General features: G+C 35.4%; 1 protein-coding gene and 1 long non-coding RNA gene across 18 annotated transcripts; both read left to right on the top strand.

Moving 5' to 3' along the window:
* The first annotated feature begins 3,401 nt into the window (after positions 1-3,401).
* Positions 3,402-11,703, top strand: LOC147508664 (protein trichome birefringence-like 8). 17 transcript variants are annotated; one of them, XR_015218134.1, is made up of 7 exons: positions 3,410-3,596; positions 3,671-3,739; positions 4,140-4,260; positions 9,092-9,149; positions 9,888-9,970; positions 11,132-11,289; positions 11,403-11,703. XR_015218134.1 is itself a non-coding variant. In XM_086601066.1 (6 exons), the coding sequence occupies exons 3-6, from the start codon at positions 4,211-4,213 to the stop codon at positions 11,538-11,540; spliced, it is 378 nt and encodes a 125-aa protein (XP_086457192.1). In that variant the 5' UTR covers positions 3,402-3,596; positions 3,671-3,739; positions 4,136-4,210; the 3' UTR covers positions 11,541-11,703. The 17 variants fall into 17 exon arrangements, 5 of the variants coding, with proteins under 5 accessions (XP_086457192.1, XP_086457191.1, XP_086457193.1 ...); XR_015218138.1 differs by lacking the exon at positions 9,888-9,970 and adding an exon at positions 9,232-9,489; XR_015218137.1 differs by having other exon boundaries at positions 3,411-3,596; positions 9,898-9,970.
* Positions 11,704-12,463: 760 nt separating this feature from the next.
* LOC147508663 (uncharacterized) lies at positions 12,464-13,620 on the top strand. The gene is made up of 3 exons (XR_015216402.1): positions 12,464-12,802; positions 12,928-13,005; positions 13,555-13,620. It is a non-coding gene; the product is annotated as an uncharacterized LOC147508663 (long non-coding RNA).
* Positions 13,621-17,675: the final 4,055 nt, after the last annotated feature.

Below are 17,675 nucleotides of genomic sequence, written 5' to 3'. Positions count from 1 at the left end.
ACTGGATATTGCTTTTGTCGTTAGTATTGTAAGCTGATTTCTATCAAATCCTTGTAAAAAACATTGGGAAAGTGTTAAGTGGATATATATTGAGATATCTCAAGAGAACTTTCGAGGCGTGTTTGTGTTTTGGTGGGAGTAAGACCTTACTTGAATGCTACCACTACACCACAGAAGATTTGTAACGGATATACATCCGTTACAAAAAATATTAGTAACGGTTACTTTGCGTTGACACAAAAGCGTGACAAATATTAGTAATGGATATTAGTGACGATTATAAAGTGTTAGAAAATTTACTAACGGTTATCAAGTGTTGCTGAAATCAACACATAACAACTGTTAGTAAATTATTAGTAACAGTTATTGATTTTGTTCTTAATTCATTTCCCACAAATAAAAGTGTTAGCAATTTTCCATTCTTAAATAGATACATAACCGTTACTTATGCTTCAATTACTAACGGAAACGTAACCGATGCTAAATTTGGAAGCATCTAAAAATAATAATTAAATATTCTGGTCCCAATTATTCCGCCCCCGCTTCCGACATACATCCCACATATTATACACAACACATCCATCCCACTAAAAACTTAAACATACACTTTCGGGTACAATAGCAAGAAAGAAAAACACTTAAAACCAAACATACTCTACACAATTCATTAACAAGTCGCAAGTCTTAACTTTCATTACATTTTATTCAAGAAAAAATTATTGATTTGGAGTCTTGAACTATAGTAGATTTTACAAATTGGGTAATCAGTATTATTTTTTTTACAAAATAGGGTACCGTATTTTTCAAATATTGCTAAAATGGGTACCGTCTATATATACTGTGATATATGTATATGTATTTGATGATTTGGCATACATAATGCGTACACATGGGCAACTCAATCTCCACATAAGCAGGCATGCACAAAGCACGTGAGTCTCATTTAAAATTTCTAATCGCGAAATCAAACACCCACACTCTCTCTCACACGCATTATCTTTGGGCTTTCTCAAAGTCCATGTTCATCTCCCTCCAAAATCCCAAAATCCCGACCCCAAAATCCCTAACTTCACAAACCCTCGTCTGAAGAAATTCAACTGTTCTTGTGGAAATTCTTGTTGAAAGAAAACCTAGTTTAACTATCTAAACAAGTAAGTTATATTATTATTACTTTTCTTTGTATTTCATTTCGATATTTGTATAGAATATGGCCTATAATGATATATTATAATTGGTGGTTCTTTATTTGTATAGGTTTGATATAATAATGTTTGTTCTTTATATTATTTGAAATCATTTTTATATCATTTTCAGTGGAAACTAATCATGAGAGTATGATGATAGAATTCCACCATATATTCGGGGATTTAAAACCTCACCAATGCTAAATTAATTACTGTTGGTATAATAGAGTATGTCACGAGTTGGATTTTGATCGGATTTCTTATTTGGAACTTTTGGGGATAGTGAATGATGATTTGAATATACATAATTTATTAAACATGTATTGGGCACCTCAAGGTAGAGTTTTGCAGAATAATATCCACCAAATCTTTAGTGACAAAGAGACAATTGAGATGGTTGAGTATGCCAGGAGAATAGGTGTAGTTGATCAGGTGTATATTGAACACAATGAAACTGTGTCCCAATGCCCACTACAAGAAACAGGGCCTTTGGCGACAAAAGTTTTAGCGATGACAATATATCGTAGCCAATGGTCACTTTTGGCAACGTTTTTAATCGTTGCCCATACTATTCTAATTTGCTTTTGAAAAATATTTTTGCTAACGTTTTTAACGTAGCCAAAATTAGTAATCATTATTTGTAGAACGAAAATAGAATTTTAGTGATTTTTCTATTTAGCTACGTTTTTTAGTGTTGGTGATTGTATTTTATTACCAACGTTGTTTCGAACCGTTGCTACTAATGGGATTTCAACCACATCATAATATACGTCGCTAATCCACTTTATAATTCAGTTTATATTAAATTAGAGAAAAAATAATAGTCGGAAAATATCTAATCCGTGAACGGAGCGAACATTTTGGGAGAAGGGGGGGTTATGCGGACAAAAACCAACTTGGTTGGTTTCTGTCTGTCTGTCCTCATCTATTCCCTTAGGGTGTGTTTGTTAAATTTTAACTCATGGAAAGGAAAGGAAATAAAATGGGTGGTCCATTATGGAATGGAATGGAAAGGAAATAATTTTAAATGGTATGTGTTTGGTAAACTGGAGAAAAGAAAGTAAAAACTGGGGAAAGGAATAATCATGTTTGTTTGCAAAAGCTATGGAAAGGAATAATTGTATTGTTGGGTCATGGGTGTATTAGTAGTAAGCCCTATCTATCTATTTCCTTTCCTTTCCTTTCCACAAAATTTTTAGGAGTTAGCTAAGGATACAAAACCTTTTCCATTTCTATGATTTTGTTTTCATATGGAAAAGCCCATTTCCTTTCAATGGGTAAACAAACGCCTTAAAAACTATGGAAAAGGTGGACCATTCTTATTTTCCTTTCCTTTCCATAGTGTTTCTATCATAACAAACACACCATCTCCACTCCTCCTTCTCCATCTCCACTCCTCCATTTTTCCTCTCCCACTCACCCCAATCGCTTAGCAAGATACTAGTTAGTTTAGTGACACAATTTTTCTTATTTATGGCGCTTATATTTTTTCTCGTCGAGCCGCTTATATTTTTCTCTCGAGCCATTTCCTTTTCCACAAAATTTTTGGAGTTAGCTAAGGATACAAAACCTTTTCCATTTCTATGATTTTGTTTTCATATGGAAAAGCCCATTTCCTTTCAATGGGTAAGCAAACGCCTTAAAAACTATGGAAAAGGTGGACCATTCTTATTTTCCTTTCCTTTCCATAGTGTTTCTATCATAACAAACACACCATCTCCACTCCTCCTTCTCCATCTCCTCCTCCATTTTCCTCTCCCACTGGGCCACCCCACCGCTAAGCTTAAAGATACTAGTTAGTTTAGTGACACAATTTTCTTATTTATGGCGCTATATTTTTCTGTCGAGCCCGCTATATTTTTCTGTCGAGCCATTTCCTTTCCACAAAATTTTTAGGAGTTAGCTAAGGATACAAAACCTTTTCCATTTCTATGATTTTGTTTTCATATGGAAAAGCCCATTTCCTTTCAATGGGTAAGCAAACGCCTTAAAAACTATGGAAAAGGTGGACCATTCTTATTTTCCTTTCCTTTCCATAGTGTTTCTATCATAACAAACACACCATCTCCACTCCTCCTTCTCCATCTCCACTCCTCCATTTTCCTCTCCCACTCCGCTCACCCCACTGCTTAGCAGTATACTAGTTAGTTTAGTGACACAATTTTCTTATTTATGGCGCTATATTTTTCTGTCGAGCCCGCTATATTTTTAGGTATTGCCGCCCCCATTGTTTTAAGAAAACACAAAGAAAAAAGAAAAAATTAAATAGGAAACCTAAAGTCTCCAAAATAGAAAAGAACCAAATTTAAAACCCGTATTTCCTCCCCTTCTCCTACACTTTATCTTTCTCAATACTGAATCGCGGCAACCAATGAAATCAATACACCATCCTTTGGCTTGAGGTGGCTAAAGGTGAGGCTATTTTAATCCCAACTACCGAAACCCCTACCTTAATATTGGTTATCTAATAAAGCTCTGCTTCGCAGGTTCTTACACAAAGATAGGAGCTCTCAGATCAGCCTTGCGGTAACAAAAGGTGAAACACTGAAATTAAGGTACGCCCTCTCTATCTATCTCTCCCTCTCTCTGGAATTAAACAAAGGTGAAGCCTTGCGTGAAATTTTAAACTTGATTTCTATTTATATTCTTTGGATAAATCTTAAGACTCCCCCAAAAGTGGAAACCTTGTGTTGGTCGGATCTATTTTTTATTTGTTAAGTAATTTAGTTGATTTGTTCTTAAACTTGCAGAGTTTCACGTTCGTTTTATGTTAAGTTGTTAGATATGATTTGTAAACCAAGCTTTTCAGTTAGTTATGAAACCCACCGCCTTGAACCTTGCCTCACATAGATTCAAACTAACAGTAGTCGTTAGTTCTATTACCCACATTTAATATTTTTCGGAGACAAGAGACAGTATGGTCATTAAGTTTTATTTTCTTGTACTACGAGGTAGTTGCCGACAGAGTAGAAACAGATCTTACACAGCATTTTGATGAGTGCTTCGATGTTATTGATGAAGCTAAAATGATGGGTGGTGGAGTGTTGGTTCATTGTTTTGCAGGAAAGTCAAGAAGGTGATTTTTCTTTCTCCTCATACATTCTTCTTCTTTTTACCCTCTAAAAGTGAAATACTGTTTGGTTGATGTCAAATGCATATACGTTGGCACCATCAAATGTCAGTTTCTATATATATTCAGACAATATTGAGATCACAACCCCAAGTTTGTCCATTTTTTTATAGTAGCAGTTGTCTGCTTACATACATTTCACTGTTGGGCTTTGCTTTAAACGTTGAACTCTGTAGACTTTGATGTACAATGGCTTTTTGTTGGTTGCAAGAGCTTTTTTGTTTGGGTATATCCAACTTCTAGAGTTTCATGACAAGGAAACCCTCTTCCTCAAACATTTCAAATTTTACTGAAGAGTTCCAAGGAAATATATTGTAGGCCTAAAGCTCGACAGTTGATGAAGAGTGCAACTAAGACACGTGGGTTTTAGAGAAAAACGACAGAAAAATTAGAAATGTTTTGTTCTGAGTTTATCTAAGTCGTATGTCAACTTAGTGCTATTTTGTTTTTAATAGACTGGTTCTGAACCAGGGTTGGTATAAGTACAGCTGAATGAGTACAGTCATTTACCATTAGAGTTACTTTAATATTTGAGGAATGCAATTAAAAAAATTCTTAGGAAGCCCCAACTCCCCAAGGGGCATTTGCAACCAGGATGTAATGGATTACTCAGATCTCAAGGAAATACACCTAGCTGTGTTGTGCATTGAGTTTTTAGAATGAAGATATGCAAGATTTTACCTAAATTTGAAATAGATATTACTCTTTGAATGTTAAGACTGATTTATATTGGCTTAACCAAGAATATTTGGTTTTTGGAGAAGTCCAGTATATTATGTAACGCTGTACTCACCTAACTTACGTGCTTTTATCTATTATTGTACTGAAACTGATTCTCTGAATATCAGTGATTTTAGATCCCACTGAGCTATCTTGCTTTTGCCTAACCTGGTTTGAGGATGATCAAGAAAGTCTGTAATTAATTCTACGTTTTTCCATAGTAGCGGGTAGTGATTTTTGTATATATTTGTTTCAAATGAGAAGTGGTGTTCTGGTATAGCATCTTAACATTGACAACTTCCTTGACTACAGTGTCACTATAGTTGTCGCTTATTTGATGAAAAAACGTGGAATGAGTCTATCTCAAGCTCTTCAACTTGTAAAGAATAAATGGCCACAGGTAGCACCAAATGCAGGATTTATGTCACTATTGCAGAATTTCGAGAGGTCCCTTCGAGTTACATTATGTTTCATCCTACTCTTTAGCCTTGCAATTTAGTTAAACTTTGTAGGTTTTCCATGTCAAGTTTGTTGATGTTCTCCGACTTATTATCAGCATATGTTACATGGATCATATTGTCTAATAACATTTGCTGTGTTATGGCTTCTCACTGTTCTAAGCTATATTTCATTCACCAAGGTACCTAGTGGCCTCTCACAATTATTTGTTAGCACTGCATTTGTTAGGTTCTAATGAGGCGGGATAGAAAGGTACACCTACATGATTTTTGCTATTTGCTACCCATACATAATCTGCTGAATTAAGACAAGAACTCCATATCTGATGCACAAAAGGAGAAACCAACTCGCATGAAGAGTAGCACAAGGGATAGAAATTGACTCTAAACTTTTTCCTATTATATCTAATCTGTCATGACAATCCAACTTGCAGAATATGAGTACATGACATTGCCTTTTAATACCCTTTTAAACTTGGGATTCTTCAGTCATAATCACAACTTTAATTGTCAAGATTGATTTGAAAGTATACTACAGAATATTGCAATGGAAGTAATTTTCTTGGAATGAAATATATCATAGTGAGGCTTCAATGCAGATTTCTGTCACTGTTTTTTTGTTTTGGTAATAGTTGGTGTGCATGCTTGTATCTTTTCGCGGTAAACAGCTTTTTACTACATTTTCAGATTATTGCCTGCTTAAGAGTCTCAGGAAATTGTCTAGCAATGTGTGTGCAATTGTAAAAATAAACCATCGATCTGGTTAACAGATGTAAGTAGATCAATGGCTTCCATTAGTTTCTGACCACAATAATTTTGTACAAGTGAACCCGAACTCCAATTTGCCTGATGAACATATTCGCGTCTTATTCTCTCTAACGCTCAATCCCACTTTCCAACTGTCAAAACAAACTACCAGGACGTACATTTTTCACATAATCACAACTTTAATTTATTTGCTTAAACGAATAGGACGAAGAACCTTGTGTTAGTATTGTTTATGATTTCATTTGTTTGTATATTGCTTGCTCATGTTATTGTGCTCTACAATGCAAAAGATCTAATAGATAATATTTTCGTGTGCAAATAATCGTACATCAAAAGAGGAGTGTCGTGAAGAAATGGCGATTTGGAATTGCAAGAGGCCTCAGATTAATCTATATGCTAGTTTATGTCATTTTTTTTTTGCTTTTTAGTGAAGACAGTTTCATTTGCAAGCTACTTGAGGGATATTTAGAATTGTTTTTGTTAAGTTAATACCTTTATTATTAAGAAGAGTTTAGAAAAAAAATGTGCAACTCATTTGTTTATAACGGAGTGAATTGACCCAATTTTATTTATTGAAAATTTGTTGTTTATTACATATTATTAGATATTTGATGCTATGGTTTTTGTTTTTAGGTTTATTTATTAAATGATAGTTTGGGGGGGGGGGGGGATGGGATGGGATGGGATAGGTGAAAAATAATTTGTACAAATGGGGCACAATTGGCAACGATATTAGTGATAAAAATAGTCTTTTGCGGCGCATGTAGTGCCGGAACATGAACACAAATAATAGACTTTTTTGGACTACAGCGGCGATTAGAACGTCGCTTATGACACTAATTTTTTAAATTCGTTTTAGCTTTGTCGACGATGGAAATGTTGTTAAAAACACACAAAATTCAAATATTTTAAATCTTTAACGACGATAAAAACATTGCTTATATGAACAAAGTTTCAAATTCATTTTATATCTATAGGGACACTAAAAACGCCTCTAATACTACATTTTCTTTTAAATTTTTTGGATTTATAGTGATGATTAAAAACGTTGCTAATTTGAAAATTTTCAAATTTTTGAACTTTTATTGATGATAAAAACATAGCTAGTAATCCTCATTACCAACGATTTTGAATATGTCTTAAAAACCCCATCTTTGTTTACGTTATTGCATTTAGAATGCGGAAAAAGAGTTAGCGAGGAAATTAGGGAAATGGCTAACACTAGGAATCGCCGGGTGAATATATGATATTTGGCGACGTTGAAAAATCGTAGGCCCATATCATTGCCGACTATAACATTAGCGACGCCGACACGACACACTCAAAACCGCCGCAAAAATGCAATTTGCGACATTTTGGCAATTTTCAGCGACGGTTTTTGTTGCCAATGACCCTGTTTTTGTAGTGGCCCTATTATAGAAGAGGATGTGAGTAGTGATGAATCGAAATTTGTAGTAGAAATGGAGGATGAATCGATCCGGTCGATCTTTGCTAGTTTAGATCATATAAGTGATGTGGATGAAAAATTGTTTGAAGTAAGAAACAACCGGTTGGTTAGTATGAAGAAGAAGAAGAAGAAGTCAAAAGTTATGGAGGGTGTGAATGACAATTTGGATGACAATGTGAATGTTGAGGATGTTCCAACTGATGGAGGTGGTCCAAGTATTGAGGGGTTAGCACCAATGGTGGATGGAAATGAAACTGATTATGCTAGTAGTGATGATCATGATAGTCCCGAGGTTAGTAGTGAAGAGGATGAGATGAGGCCTAGGTTAGCGACTAGAAATAGGAGCAAGTTCAATATTTAATACCAAGGCTGAGATAATGAAGATTCCGTTTGAAGTTGGGATGAGGTTTGGTCATAGAAATGAACTGAAAGGTGCTTTGAAAGATTATGCTGTTGCTATTGGGTGCCCAGTTAAGTGGTCTATCAACAAAGTGAGTAGGATGCAAGCAAGATGCTACCTAGAAGGTAGTGAATGTCATGGGAGATGTGGGCAGTCCTATATGTAGAATGAAGAAAGTTTCCAAATCAAGACATTTGTTAATGTGCATAAATATTTAAGGAACTTGAATAGTACACTACACTAGAATTGTGGAATTAGGACGACCTATTGAGACAAGTATTCCTGTCTTAATTTTAAGACAGGCTTTTGAGTCCCAAACATGAGGAAACCCGTCACGCGGCCTTAGCCCAAAAAATAGACGACAACTTCTTTTGTCCTTAATCGAGGACGGGCAAAAATGTATCTAATTTTCTTTGAAGCCGTCGCCTCTCAAATGAACCCTAGTTGCCTCAAAACTAAATTTTTGCCTTCTTCGTCCGTCCAGCCTCCAGAAACCCTCTTGCTAATTTTTTTCACGAAACTTCTTGACCCATCAATGATTTATCCATCGACGAAAGTATTCAATCCACACCAGCCGTAGTCGTCCTCCTTATATATTCCTCTCTTGGATTAGTGTACTTCATCTCTTTCCTATAAGGCTTCAAGGTACGATTTTTCTTTCCTTTTGATTGGAGACTCTCTATTTACTAGTTAATAGCATTTGGATTGATTTTTCCTTTTTAATTTTTGTTTGTTTGTGGGTTAGGGTTCAAAAAATTGGTTGACCAGGGCTGAGAAATTGATTTTTGTGTTGGGGCTGACCTGAAAATCCTTGAATGTGTTGGCGATTTAAAAAATTTCTTTTCTTCCGTTCCGTTTAAGTCCTGCATTGTTTAAGATTAAGATGAACACAACGAAGATGACGGAGACACTGAAAGTGTTGTATATAATAGTGATTGATGTTGACAATGAAGAAAATAAGAATGACTCCTTTCGGTATACCAGGTCTGTCTTGCAGAGTAGTTTGCAACTCATGGGTTGCAAAGCCCATCACACTTCCAAGGTATTATTACATTACTCTTTCCCCCATTTCTTCATTTCTATATATATATATGGTAAATCATATTCTCTTCTTTACATATTAGTCAGAGAGTCTTTGACGTCTTGAGAAGAGATCATTCTGGCATTTTTTATAAAGAAAAACTTGACAAATCTTCTCCAGAAGATATCAGTATAACTTTTGAGTTGTACAAAAGATGCACAACTGTTGTTGTTAGAAGAGAGCTCTTTTTGGATGTTGTTTGCGATGCTCTCTCTGGATATAAGTATGCCAGTCCCAGTCAGAGGGCTGATTTGGTTTTGGCATGCTGGTATATCATTAACTTTATGCAGAAAATTCCAAGGTTAGCTAAACCCTCATTTTGTGTTTTGGTCTGTTACAAGTTTTAAGAATTCAAATACTTATTAAGTATTAGGATGTGATTCAATTGATGAAATTATGCGATTTGTGCTGGATTTCTCAAGGTCTCTTTTTTAATAATTCTCATTTCATTCCATTTAGGGGTGAACGGTTTGATATTTGTGTGCATCTTGAAAAGTATGTATAATTAACTTTACAAGCATGGGGGTGGTGATTAAGATATATGTGGCTACTGCTAGTGTTTAAAAGATGGAATAATGACTAATCCATGTCTAGATTGTTGAATTGTGCTACTTCTATATTCGTACTTCAACTGCCACGTGTGTTTGGTTGTATATCTCTAGAATCTTTTACCTGTATATGTTGATCTGTGTTACTTAGTTTCACACAGGGAATTTCATTTCATTAGTACTTTGTATGTTGGCCGGCTTTTGCTTGGTCTTGGCGTTGGATTCTCAAATCAGGTGTTGGATTGTTTCTTAGATATTTGTATGCTGTTGTGTTTTATTCTCGACCTTAAATTTTATTGTTTCATTTCATTTGGGATCTTGATATTTGTAGAATTTTTTTAGGTGCTGGTTTTTTGTTTGTTTGTTTCCATTTCCCATTAGTGTAATACTCTTCATTATTACTTTATTTAATTTTGTTCTTTTGTCCTTTCTTTTAATTTTCAGTTTTACATCGGGGTTTCCAATGTTAAAATAAGTTTACAAAATATTACATCTTAATACTAAGGATACTGAGGATACATCTTAATTTTAAGTTTAAAATCGGTTCATTGATACCAAGGATTTGCTTAATAAGACGTTGTACAGCATGATATGCTCCTAGAAGCACCTTTTTTTATTATATTTTATTTTACTATACTTTTTCGGTTGAGTATCCCGAGATCATACGTCTCAAATTATTGTAATAGTCAGTGGGTGAGAGTTCAGATTGGGCTCATACTCGGAGAAGTTGATATTGATACTCATGTCCATTGACCTTGTCAGCTTACCAACGTATGCACGTAAATGGTGTTGCCCTGGTACATCTTATAACACTTTAAAGAGCGCATCCTTTCGAACCCCAACACATACTTTATGGAGTTGTTTGTTTTTCACTCTGCACTGGTGATAGATTGTCGTTTAGTTAGATTGTTTTCATTTTTATATTCTTAGTCCAGTGTTTTAAGGAATATGAAGAGGATTATATCCGTGTCCTACTAGAGGGTAAGTTTACCACCTCTGGCCTCTCCATGCACACCGCTTCAAGTACCCATTATTGCCTAGGAAGAATAACTAGAGATATTAAGAAGTGATGGCACTATCAATTTTCTCTTTCTTTTTTCTCTATGTCAAAACAGACTTTCAAAGCTAGGCTGCGTTGTCTGATCTGTTAGGCCAAATTACAAAATCGGATAGTAATGAACATCTTCTATAAAACATAGAAAACATAGAAAGTTCTTATTTTGCATTTCAGAAACAAAGTTCTTGAGATTATAAAGTAATATTTGTGCCCACGATTTACCTTTTTTGTCCTTACTCAGTTTTGGTTTGATTTCAAAGAAATATTGTAGAAACTACCAGTGGTTAATATTGCATGGCGTATATGATATATCTGGCTGCTTGGTTAATATTGACCAGGGGTTCTTATTTCCAAGAAGGGGCCGAAGTGAAGATGGAAATGAGTGTAGAGAGAGCTTACAGAGGTCAAATGAAACCTTGGGTGACTGGATCAGAAGGGAAGTAAATACAAGCAAGACCCAGGTCTTCTATCGTACATATTCTCCTGTTCATTTCAGGTCTGTTGTTAAATAGCTTATTTGTACAATCGTATCCACCCTCTTCAGTGATTCTCATTCACATTTGGTTTTTCTGTCTCTTCGTTGCATATTACCAAAACTCCATGTTTCAGAACGATCTAATAAGTCCCAATGATCTAATAATATGCACTAGAGGTGGTGATTGGAATACTGGAGGGACCTGTCACTTGGAGACACTGCCAGAGAAAGTCAGTTCCATCGGGTACATGGATGCATCGCAAATTAGTTAGTGATTCACTATCAGAGCACTTAAGTAAGATACACATGACGGAAATGGATGTTTTGAATGTGACTGAGATGACAATGTGGAGGAAAGATGGCTGTGCATCATTGTATTATCAGGGTCCTAAGATTGGCCCTGTGCCTCTTCACAGGCAGGATTGTATTATCATTATCATTTTATTCCTTCAAAACAAAATTTCTATGTTATGAGTGAAAAACCATTATGTCTTATCATCTTTTAGTAAATGTGATTCCTTTAAAACAAAGCTTTTTCTGCCAAGGGATGTGTCACTTCAAATTGTCCATATGCGCTATAATCCCAATCTTTCTATTTTGCTGATGATAATGCAGTTTTTGGTATATATATATGTGTCTATTATATATGCTTTTAAAATTTTATTTACGCCCTACTTCTTACAAAGGTTTTTATTTGATATGACACAACTATTGTCTATATATTACTAGCATGCATCTTATCATTTTTCACTTGTGGATAAGGATTAATGCGGTTTTGCCAAGGGTGGAGGAAATATATGAGGAATCTATTTTGCTATATATGAAGCAAAGAAAAAGCCATGGAGGGGAAAAGACCATCTCGAGGTTGTAATGAGGACTTTTTCCCATTGTCTTTATTACTCCCAAAGGGCCATGGTTAAAAAGCATGGAAATGTTCAAGAATATGCCCATAAAAAAGCCATGAATAATTGGTTTGGATTTTTCATGGTGGAGGAAATATGAGGAATTTGGTTGCTCTAATGGAAAAAGCCATGGAGGAAAAAGACCAGGGTGGTAATGATAATTTTTTTTTCCCTCTTTTCCTATCAATTCAAAACTTTGATAACAATGCCCCTATCATTCTGAATATTGGTTTATTTTTTTTTTTTACATATGGTATTTGGTTATCTAATGGGCAAAATCCATTTAAAGGGTGGTAATTCTGTTCCACATTTGGTATTTCTCCTATCTACCTTGATTTTCTGGCAATCCATTTCCAAAAGGTGAGCACAGCTAGTGAGGCATAGTACCTGTCTGCTGTGCCATATATGATATTTTAGTTTGAAAGCTTTATTAGGTTATAAAGTAGAAACAAAAGTAGTTGGTATGAGGTGATTACTTTGTTCCATAGTCTGGATATCTCTGAAGAAGAGGTCTTGTTTTCTGGCTTTTGATTGTTTTTGAGCATCACAGGTCCGTATGGTCACTGATAAATTGACAAATAAGCCAAGAGGATATGCTTTCATCGAGTACGCACATACATGGGATATGAAATGTGTGTAAACAATATGCTTTTAAACCTTCCATTTTGTTTTCCTATCCTCGGCCTTTAGAGTCAATTTAAGTGAAATTGTATTGATTTGATTATAGTTATGTGAGGATATTTGTGACATTGATTAGGTACTTTTTTGTACACACATCTCGCTCTGTTTATAGAAAATGAAGGTTCGAGTTTTAATTATCCAAGCAATATCTAAAGTAATGTTTCTAATTTTTGAATTGGGGTTTAGTTAATTTGTACTTATCTTGTTTCTATGCATGTTAGAATTTCAGCATATGATTGTTTGATTTTAGTTATTTGTGAAATAAGACTTGTTTGAATGTTATGATTTTGATGTTTAAAGACCGTTATCTAGACTATGAGTAAACAATAATTATGGAAATTAATATGGAAGGCAAGCACATAAATTAATAAGGGACTGATTGTTCTAACCGATCAAATTAAAGTTATTTTTCGTATCTCGGTATATTCGAATTTAGATTTATCAAGGGGCTAGTCTATTTATTATTTTATAAGGTTATGATGCACGTTAAGGTGTACGTAGCTATGTGTGGTATTGAACGGAAGAAGACCATTTTACTTCATGCTTAGAATTGTCTAAGAATATGTATTCTAGCTTTTCGTTGCTTCAAATGTGATGAACTCGGCAGGTGCCCTTAGATAACATTTTTTGTTCATTAAATATATTATATTTTTAGATCCTTGAATCAAGTTATATCTTATTAAAAGAACTTTTGTCGTTGCAGGTTCTTTATATGCTACACAAGGGCTTATTGAGAATATGGTGCAAGTAATGGAAAGCTAAAGACTATAGTTTGTTATGAGGTTTAGTTAACAATTTTTTTTATTTTTTTTTATTTTTTTTTTTTTTTTTAAATTGTTGATTGAATGAGCCACTTAGCAAGTAATGCTATTTATAAAATGGAGTTAAACTATGTTCACTACAACATAACATGTTTTTTTAAGCCATACCCCATCGCTAAAGGTGCCTTTGAGCGTGGCAAAAGATCTGTCCGCAAACATACGGATGGCGTTGCAAAGGCATGGCTAAAAAGTCGCCTCAAATACTCAAATGTAAGCGCCAAAAGTGGCGTGCCAAATTGTCACACCGAATTTCGATTGAATTGAAAAACATTATTTGTTCCGACTCTTCGATTTAGAGGTGTGACGACTTCCACTCCCAAAACCCATAAACAGCTTTTAATATATGCGGATAATTAAAACCAATAAAAATTTTAACTTAAACAAAGTCCTCTTCATTATAAAACAATTTACAAATGAAAATGCAAATAATATTATCTCAACTGAAAATCTATATCACCTTAAGGGAAAACAAAACACAACCTCGAGATCTAATGCTAACGCAAACCACAAGCAAACAACCACTCTTCTTCAACACTAAACATCAAAACTTATCAACTATGTTCATTGAATGAACACACCATAAGCAAACATGCAAATCGGGTCAAGATTATAAAAAATGCCGGTGTAGTAGCCCTAAAACAACATATACTTATACAAATATATACATAATCCATAACGGCAGTTAGTTCCTCCACCGAGGCCTTTAACTTTCAACGACTAATACAACATCCTTAAATTCAATAACTAAGGCCGGTAGTTCCTCCATCGAGGGCTCTTTAACTTCCCCTAACCACACAACAAACTATACTCATAATAAATAAGGCATGTAGTTCCTCCATCGAGGTTTTTAGGTTCTAACTAAACTATAAAACCAAGCATATACAATCATCTATATAAAGATCGTCATTAACCAACATATTACCATAATTAGATTATTTTAGACTTTCTTTGCGTGTCCCTAAAATCACGTCAGATCTATGTCTTTACCTAGTTTCCACTGGCTACCAAAACGCAGAAACCCAACGCCGGAACATGTACATCCACATGCCTCCCCTTACATAATGAGCCACTTTCGCGGCGTAACCACCTCGAAAGGGATGCGCGACACCGTAAATCCTCACACACGGAAGCCAAATCTATGTAAGCACCGCCACTATTCGGCAAAAAATATTATGCATCATCGTTCTATTTTGGCGAACGGAATAATCAAGCCACTATTCATTACGAGGAGAGGGGCCAAGGCCATTCCGCCTTTAATGAAACGCCGAAGGGCCAATCACATGAGTTGTGGTAGTCGAGGTTCTAGGATTTTCGTTACGTAATTTATTGGTGTCATACATTTATGACTCATAAGCATTCCACTATATCAATGCGGTGTCAATTACCTTATTGCACTAAACCACAATATATAGAAATATCTCAGTTACCTCATAACCATTTTCATTCTTTTCACGTGCCAATATATTATTGCACTACACCACACTCAGGCAAGTAAAAATATTCACCAATACTTTATTAGCATCTCACATATAAAAATAATGGAGTGTATATACATTTTCCAAGATATGACATTAATATAACTATCCCAAAGATATTATATCATGTCACAATGCTTCAACGTGATCGTTATACATTTTATTATAATGTATTAGGAATATAATATCTCTTAACATCTCAATATCGTCCACGTGTCAAAATACACAACATCAATGTCAAATCCTTCTAGATAATGACAACCAAATATATACTAGCTTTCCATAAAGATTTTTGTTACTATATGTGTCCATATAATATACACATAAACGTGAAGCAAACAAATAAACAATCCACAAATCCACAATCAAAGCCCAATATGCTTTTACACACTACTCACGTCAAATCTAAATTAGATAATTTACCAAACCAAGTTATACAATATCCGACAAGATTTTATTACTACATATATATCCATATAAACAAACATATGAAAAACTGGAAAAAGTCAACATTCATCAGCCAACGGTCAAAGTCAATCTGGGCTGGTCAACGGTCAAAAGGGCAACACCTCATGGTCAAGGTCAAACTCAACATGTCATGGTCAAAGTCAAACCGTCATCGTCAAAGTCAAAGGTGAAAGTCAACCGTCCATGGTCAAAGGTCAAAGTCAAACCGTCCTAGTCAAAGTCAACATGTCCTAGTCAAAGTCAAACCTGTCGTTTCCGGTGTTCGACGGCGAGGTTCAGCGTCATAGCCATGGTTCAGTAAAATTTAAGGTCAAGGTGCATGGCTCGTGGGCTCATGACCACAGGTAATGGTTCGGACCTAACCTGGTCGAGCCCAACCTTAACCCGAAAAGTTTAAACATTGAAAACCCAAACAGATCTATTTTAAGTCCAATGGATTCTGGTCCCAAGCAATATTAGAAGCGGGCCAAAAACTTAAAACAAAACTGCCCAACACACTAAATCGATTTTGGCCCAAGAAAACTAGTCGATTTTGGCCCAACCACTAAAATTAGATTTCGCCCACAAAATTAAAATCGAAATTTGAGTTCCTCCATCAAATTTTCGCCAAGCCACCTAAACATTTCGCCCAACCACTTATGAAATTAGAATCGGGCTTTAAGCAAAACCGACCACTGGGTCTTGACCCAAGCCCATTCGGGTCAAGCTTCTCCTTCCCCATTCTCTCCTCCACCACCACCAAAATCCGCCACCCCAAATTCTAATCGCCCACCCAAACAAAACCAATCGGTTTTACTCAAAAAGAAAACCCAACAACTTTAACAAAACCGAAAACTCCAATTTTAACTTCACATATCGACCCAAAACTAGATCGAGAGTTTTACGCGCCATTAATGGCTTCCACCAAGCTCTAACCGACAAAGCCCACCATCGCAAAGACTACACTAGCTACTACAACCAATCGCCCATCAACCATTACAATCAACCAAATAATAGTTCCAACCCTTATACAACCTTATTTGAGGTTGGCCATGAAGCCGCCATTATCGCCATATCCAAGCTTTTCCTAAGCTTTGATAAACCTAATAACAAAGACTCCATCCCAAATTCCAACAATTAACGATCCATTTCCATATAACCAAAACAACTACCCTATAAATTGGATCGACCCGAAGATCCATTATTAGCCTCGGAAGCGAGAAAAGAGCCGACGACCGACATCAACCAACGACCCCATACAAGATTTAATATATCAACCGTGTTTAATAATCCACAAACCGCGTTCTAATCGGTATACCAAACAATGAATTTTGTTTTGCTCATCACGCCATTATATTTCGAGCTTTTGACGATTTTAAGGCCGCAGTTCAGCGGTTTAAAACCAATCCAAATCACTAGAGTTATACCAACTCGACAACACGACGTCGAATCAAAACAAATATAATGAAGCAAAAGAAAACAGTAAATATTAAACAAGATACGATATGCTTAAAATTATAAATCCGGTGGAAATAGCCAAATAGCTACTCACCGAATTAAAACCCGACGAATCCCCCAGGTCCCAAACGTGGGTGCTCCACCCTCCAGAAATCCGCTTTTCATGCTCGCCTCCATTTTTAATATATTCTATTCTCCGGGAACCCTATTTTCTAGAAAAGTGTTTATATACTTGGGTCCAAACCAAGCCCAACACGGACTCGGGCCCAAAACCAAGCCCACGATCCAGAAGTCCCGGTCCGGAATTAATTTTGAAAATAAATAATTTAATTAATTAATAAAATAGAAAAATACGTATTTAAAAATACGGGCGTTACAGCTATACACATCTCAAAAGAATCTCGTCCCGAGATTCGGACGTAAAGCTATACGAACAAAACGTTGGTTATTAACTTAGAACCTATACAAGAATGCACGTTGATTAAACTTAAGCAAGATAACATTGGTATTAATTATTATTAAATAATACCCGAATATATATCCTCATGCCATTACAAAACCTATTATAGTTTAGCTGTCTATATTAAAACAATTATTATGGTCACTTAAACGCAAGATAAACA

The sequence above is a fragment of the Coptis chinensis genome, chromosome 3, assembly GCF_015680905.1.
Source record: "Coptis chinensis isolate HL-2020 chromosome 3, ASM1568090v1, whole genome shotgun sequence".
NCBI lineage: Eukaryota > Viridiplantae > Streptophyta > Magnoliopsida > Ranunculales > Ranunculaceae > Coptis > Coptis chinensis.
This window is presented reverse-complemented; position numbering and strand designations above follow the sequence as displayed.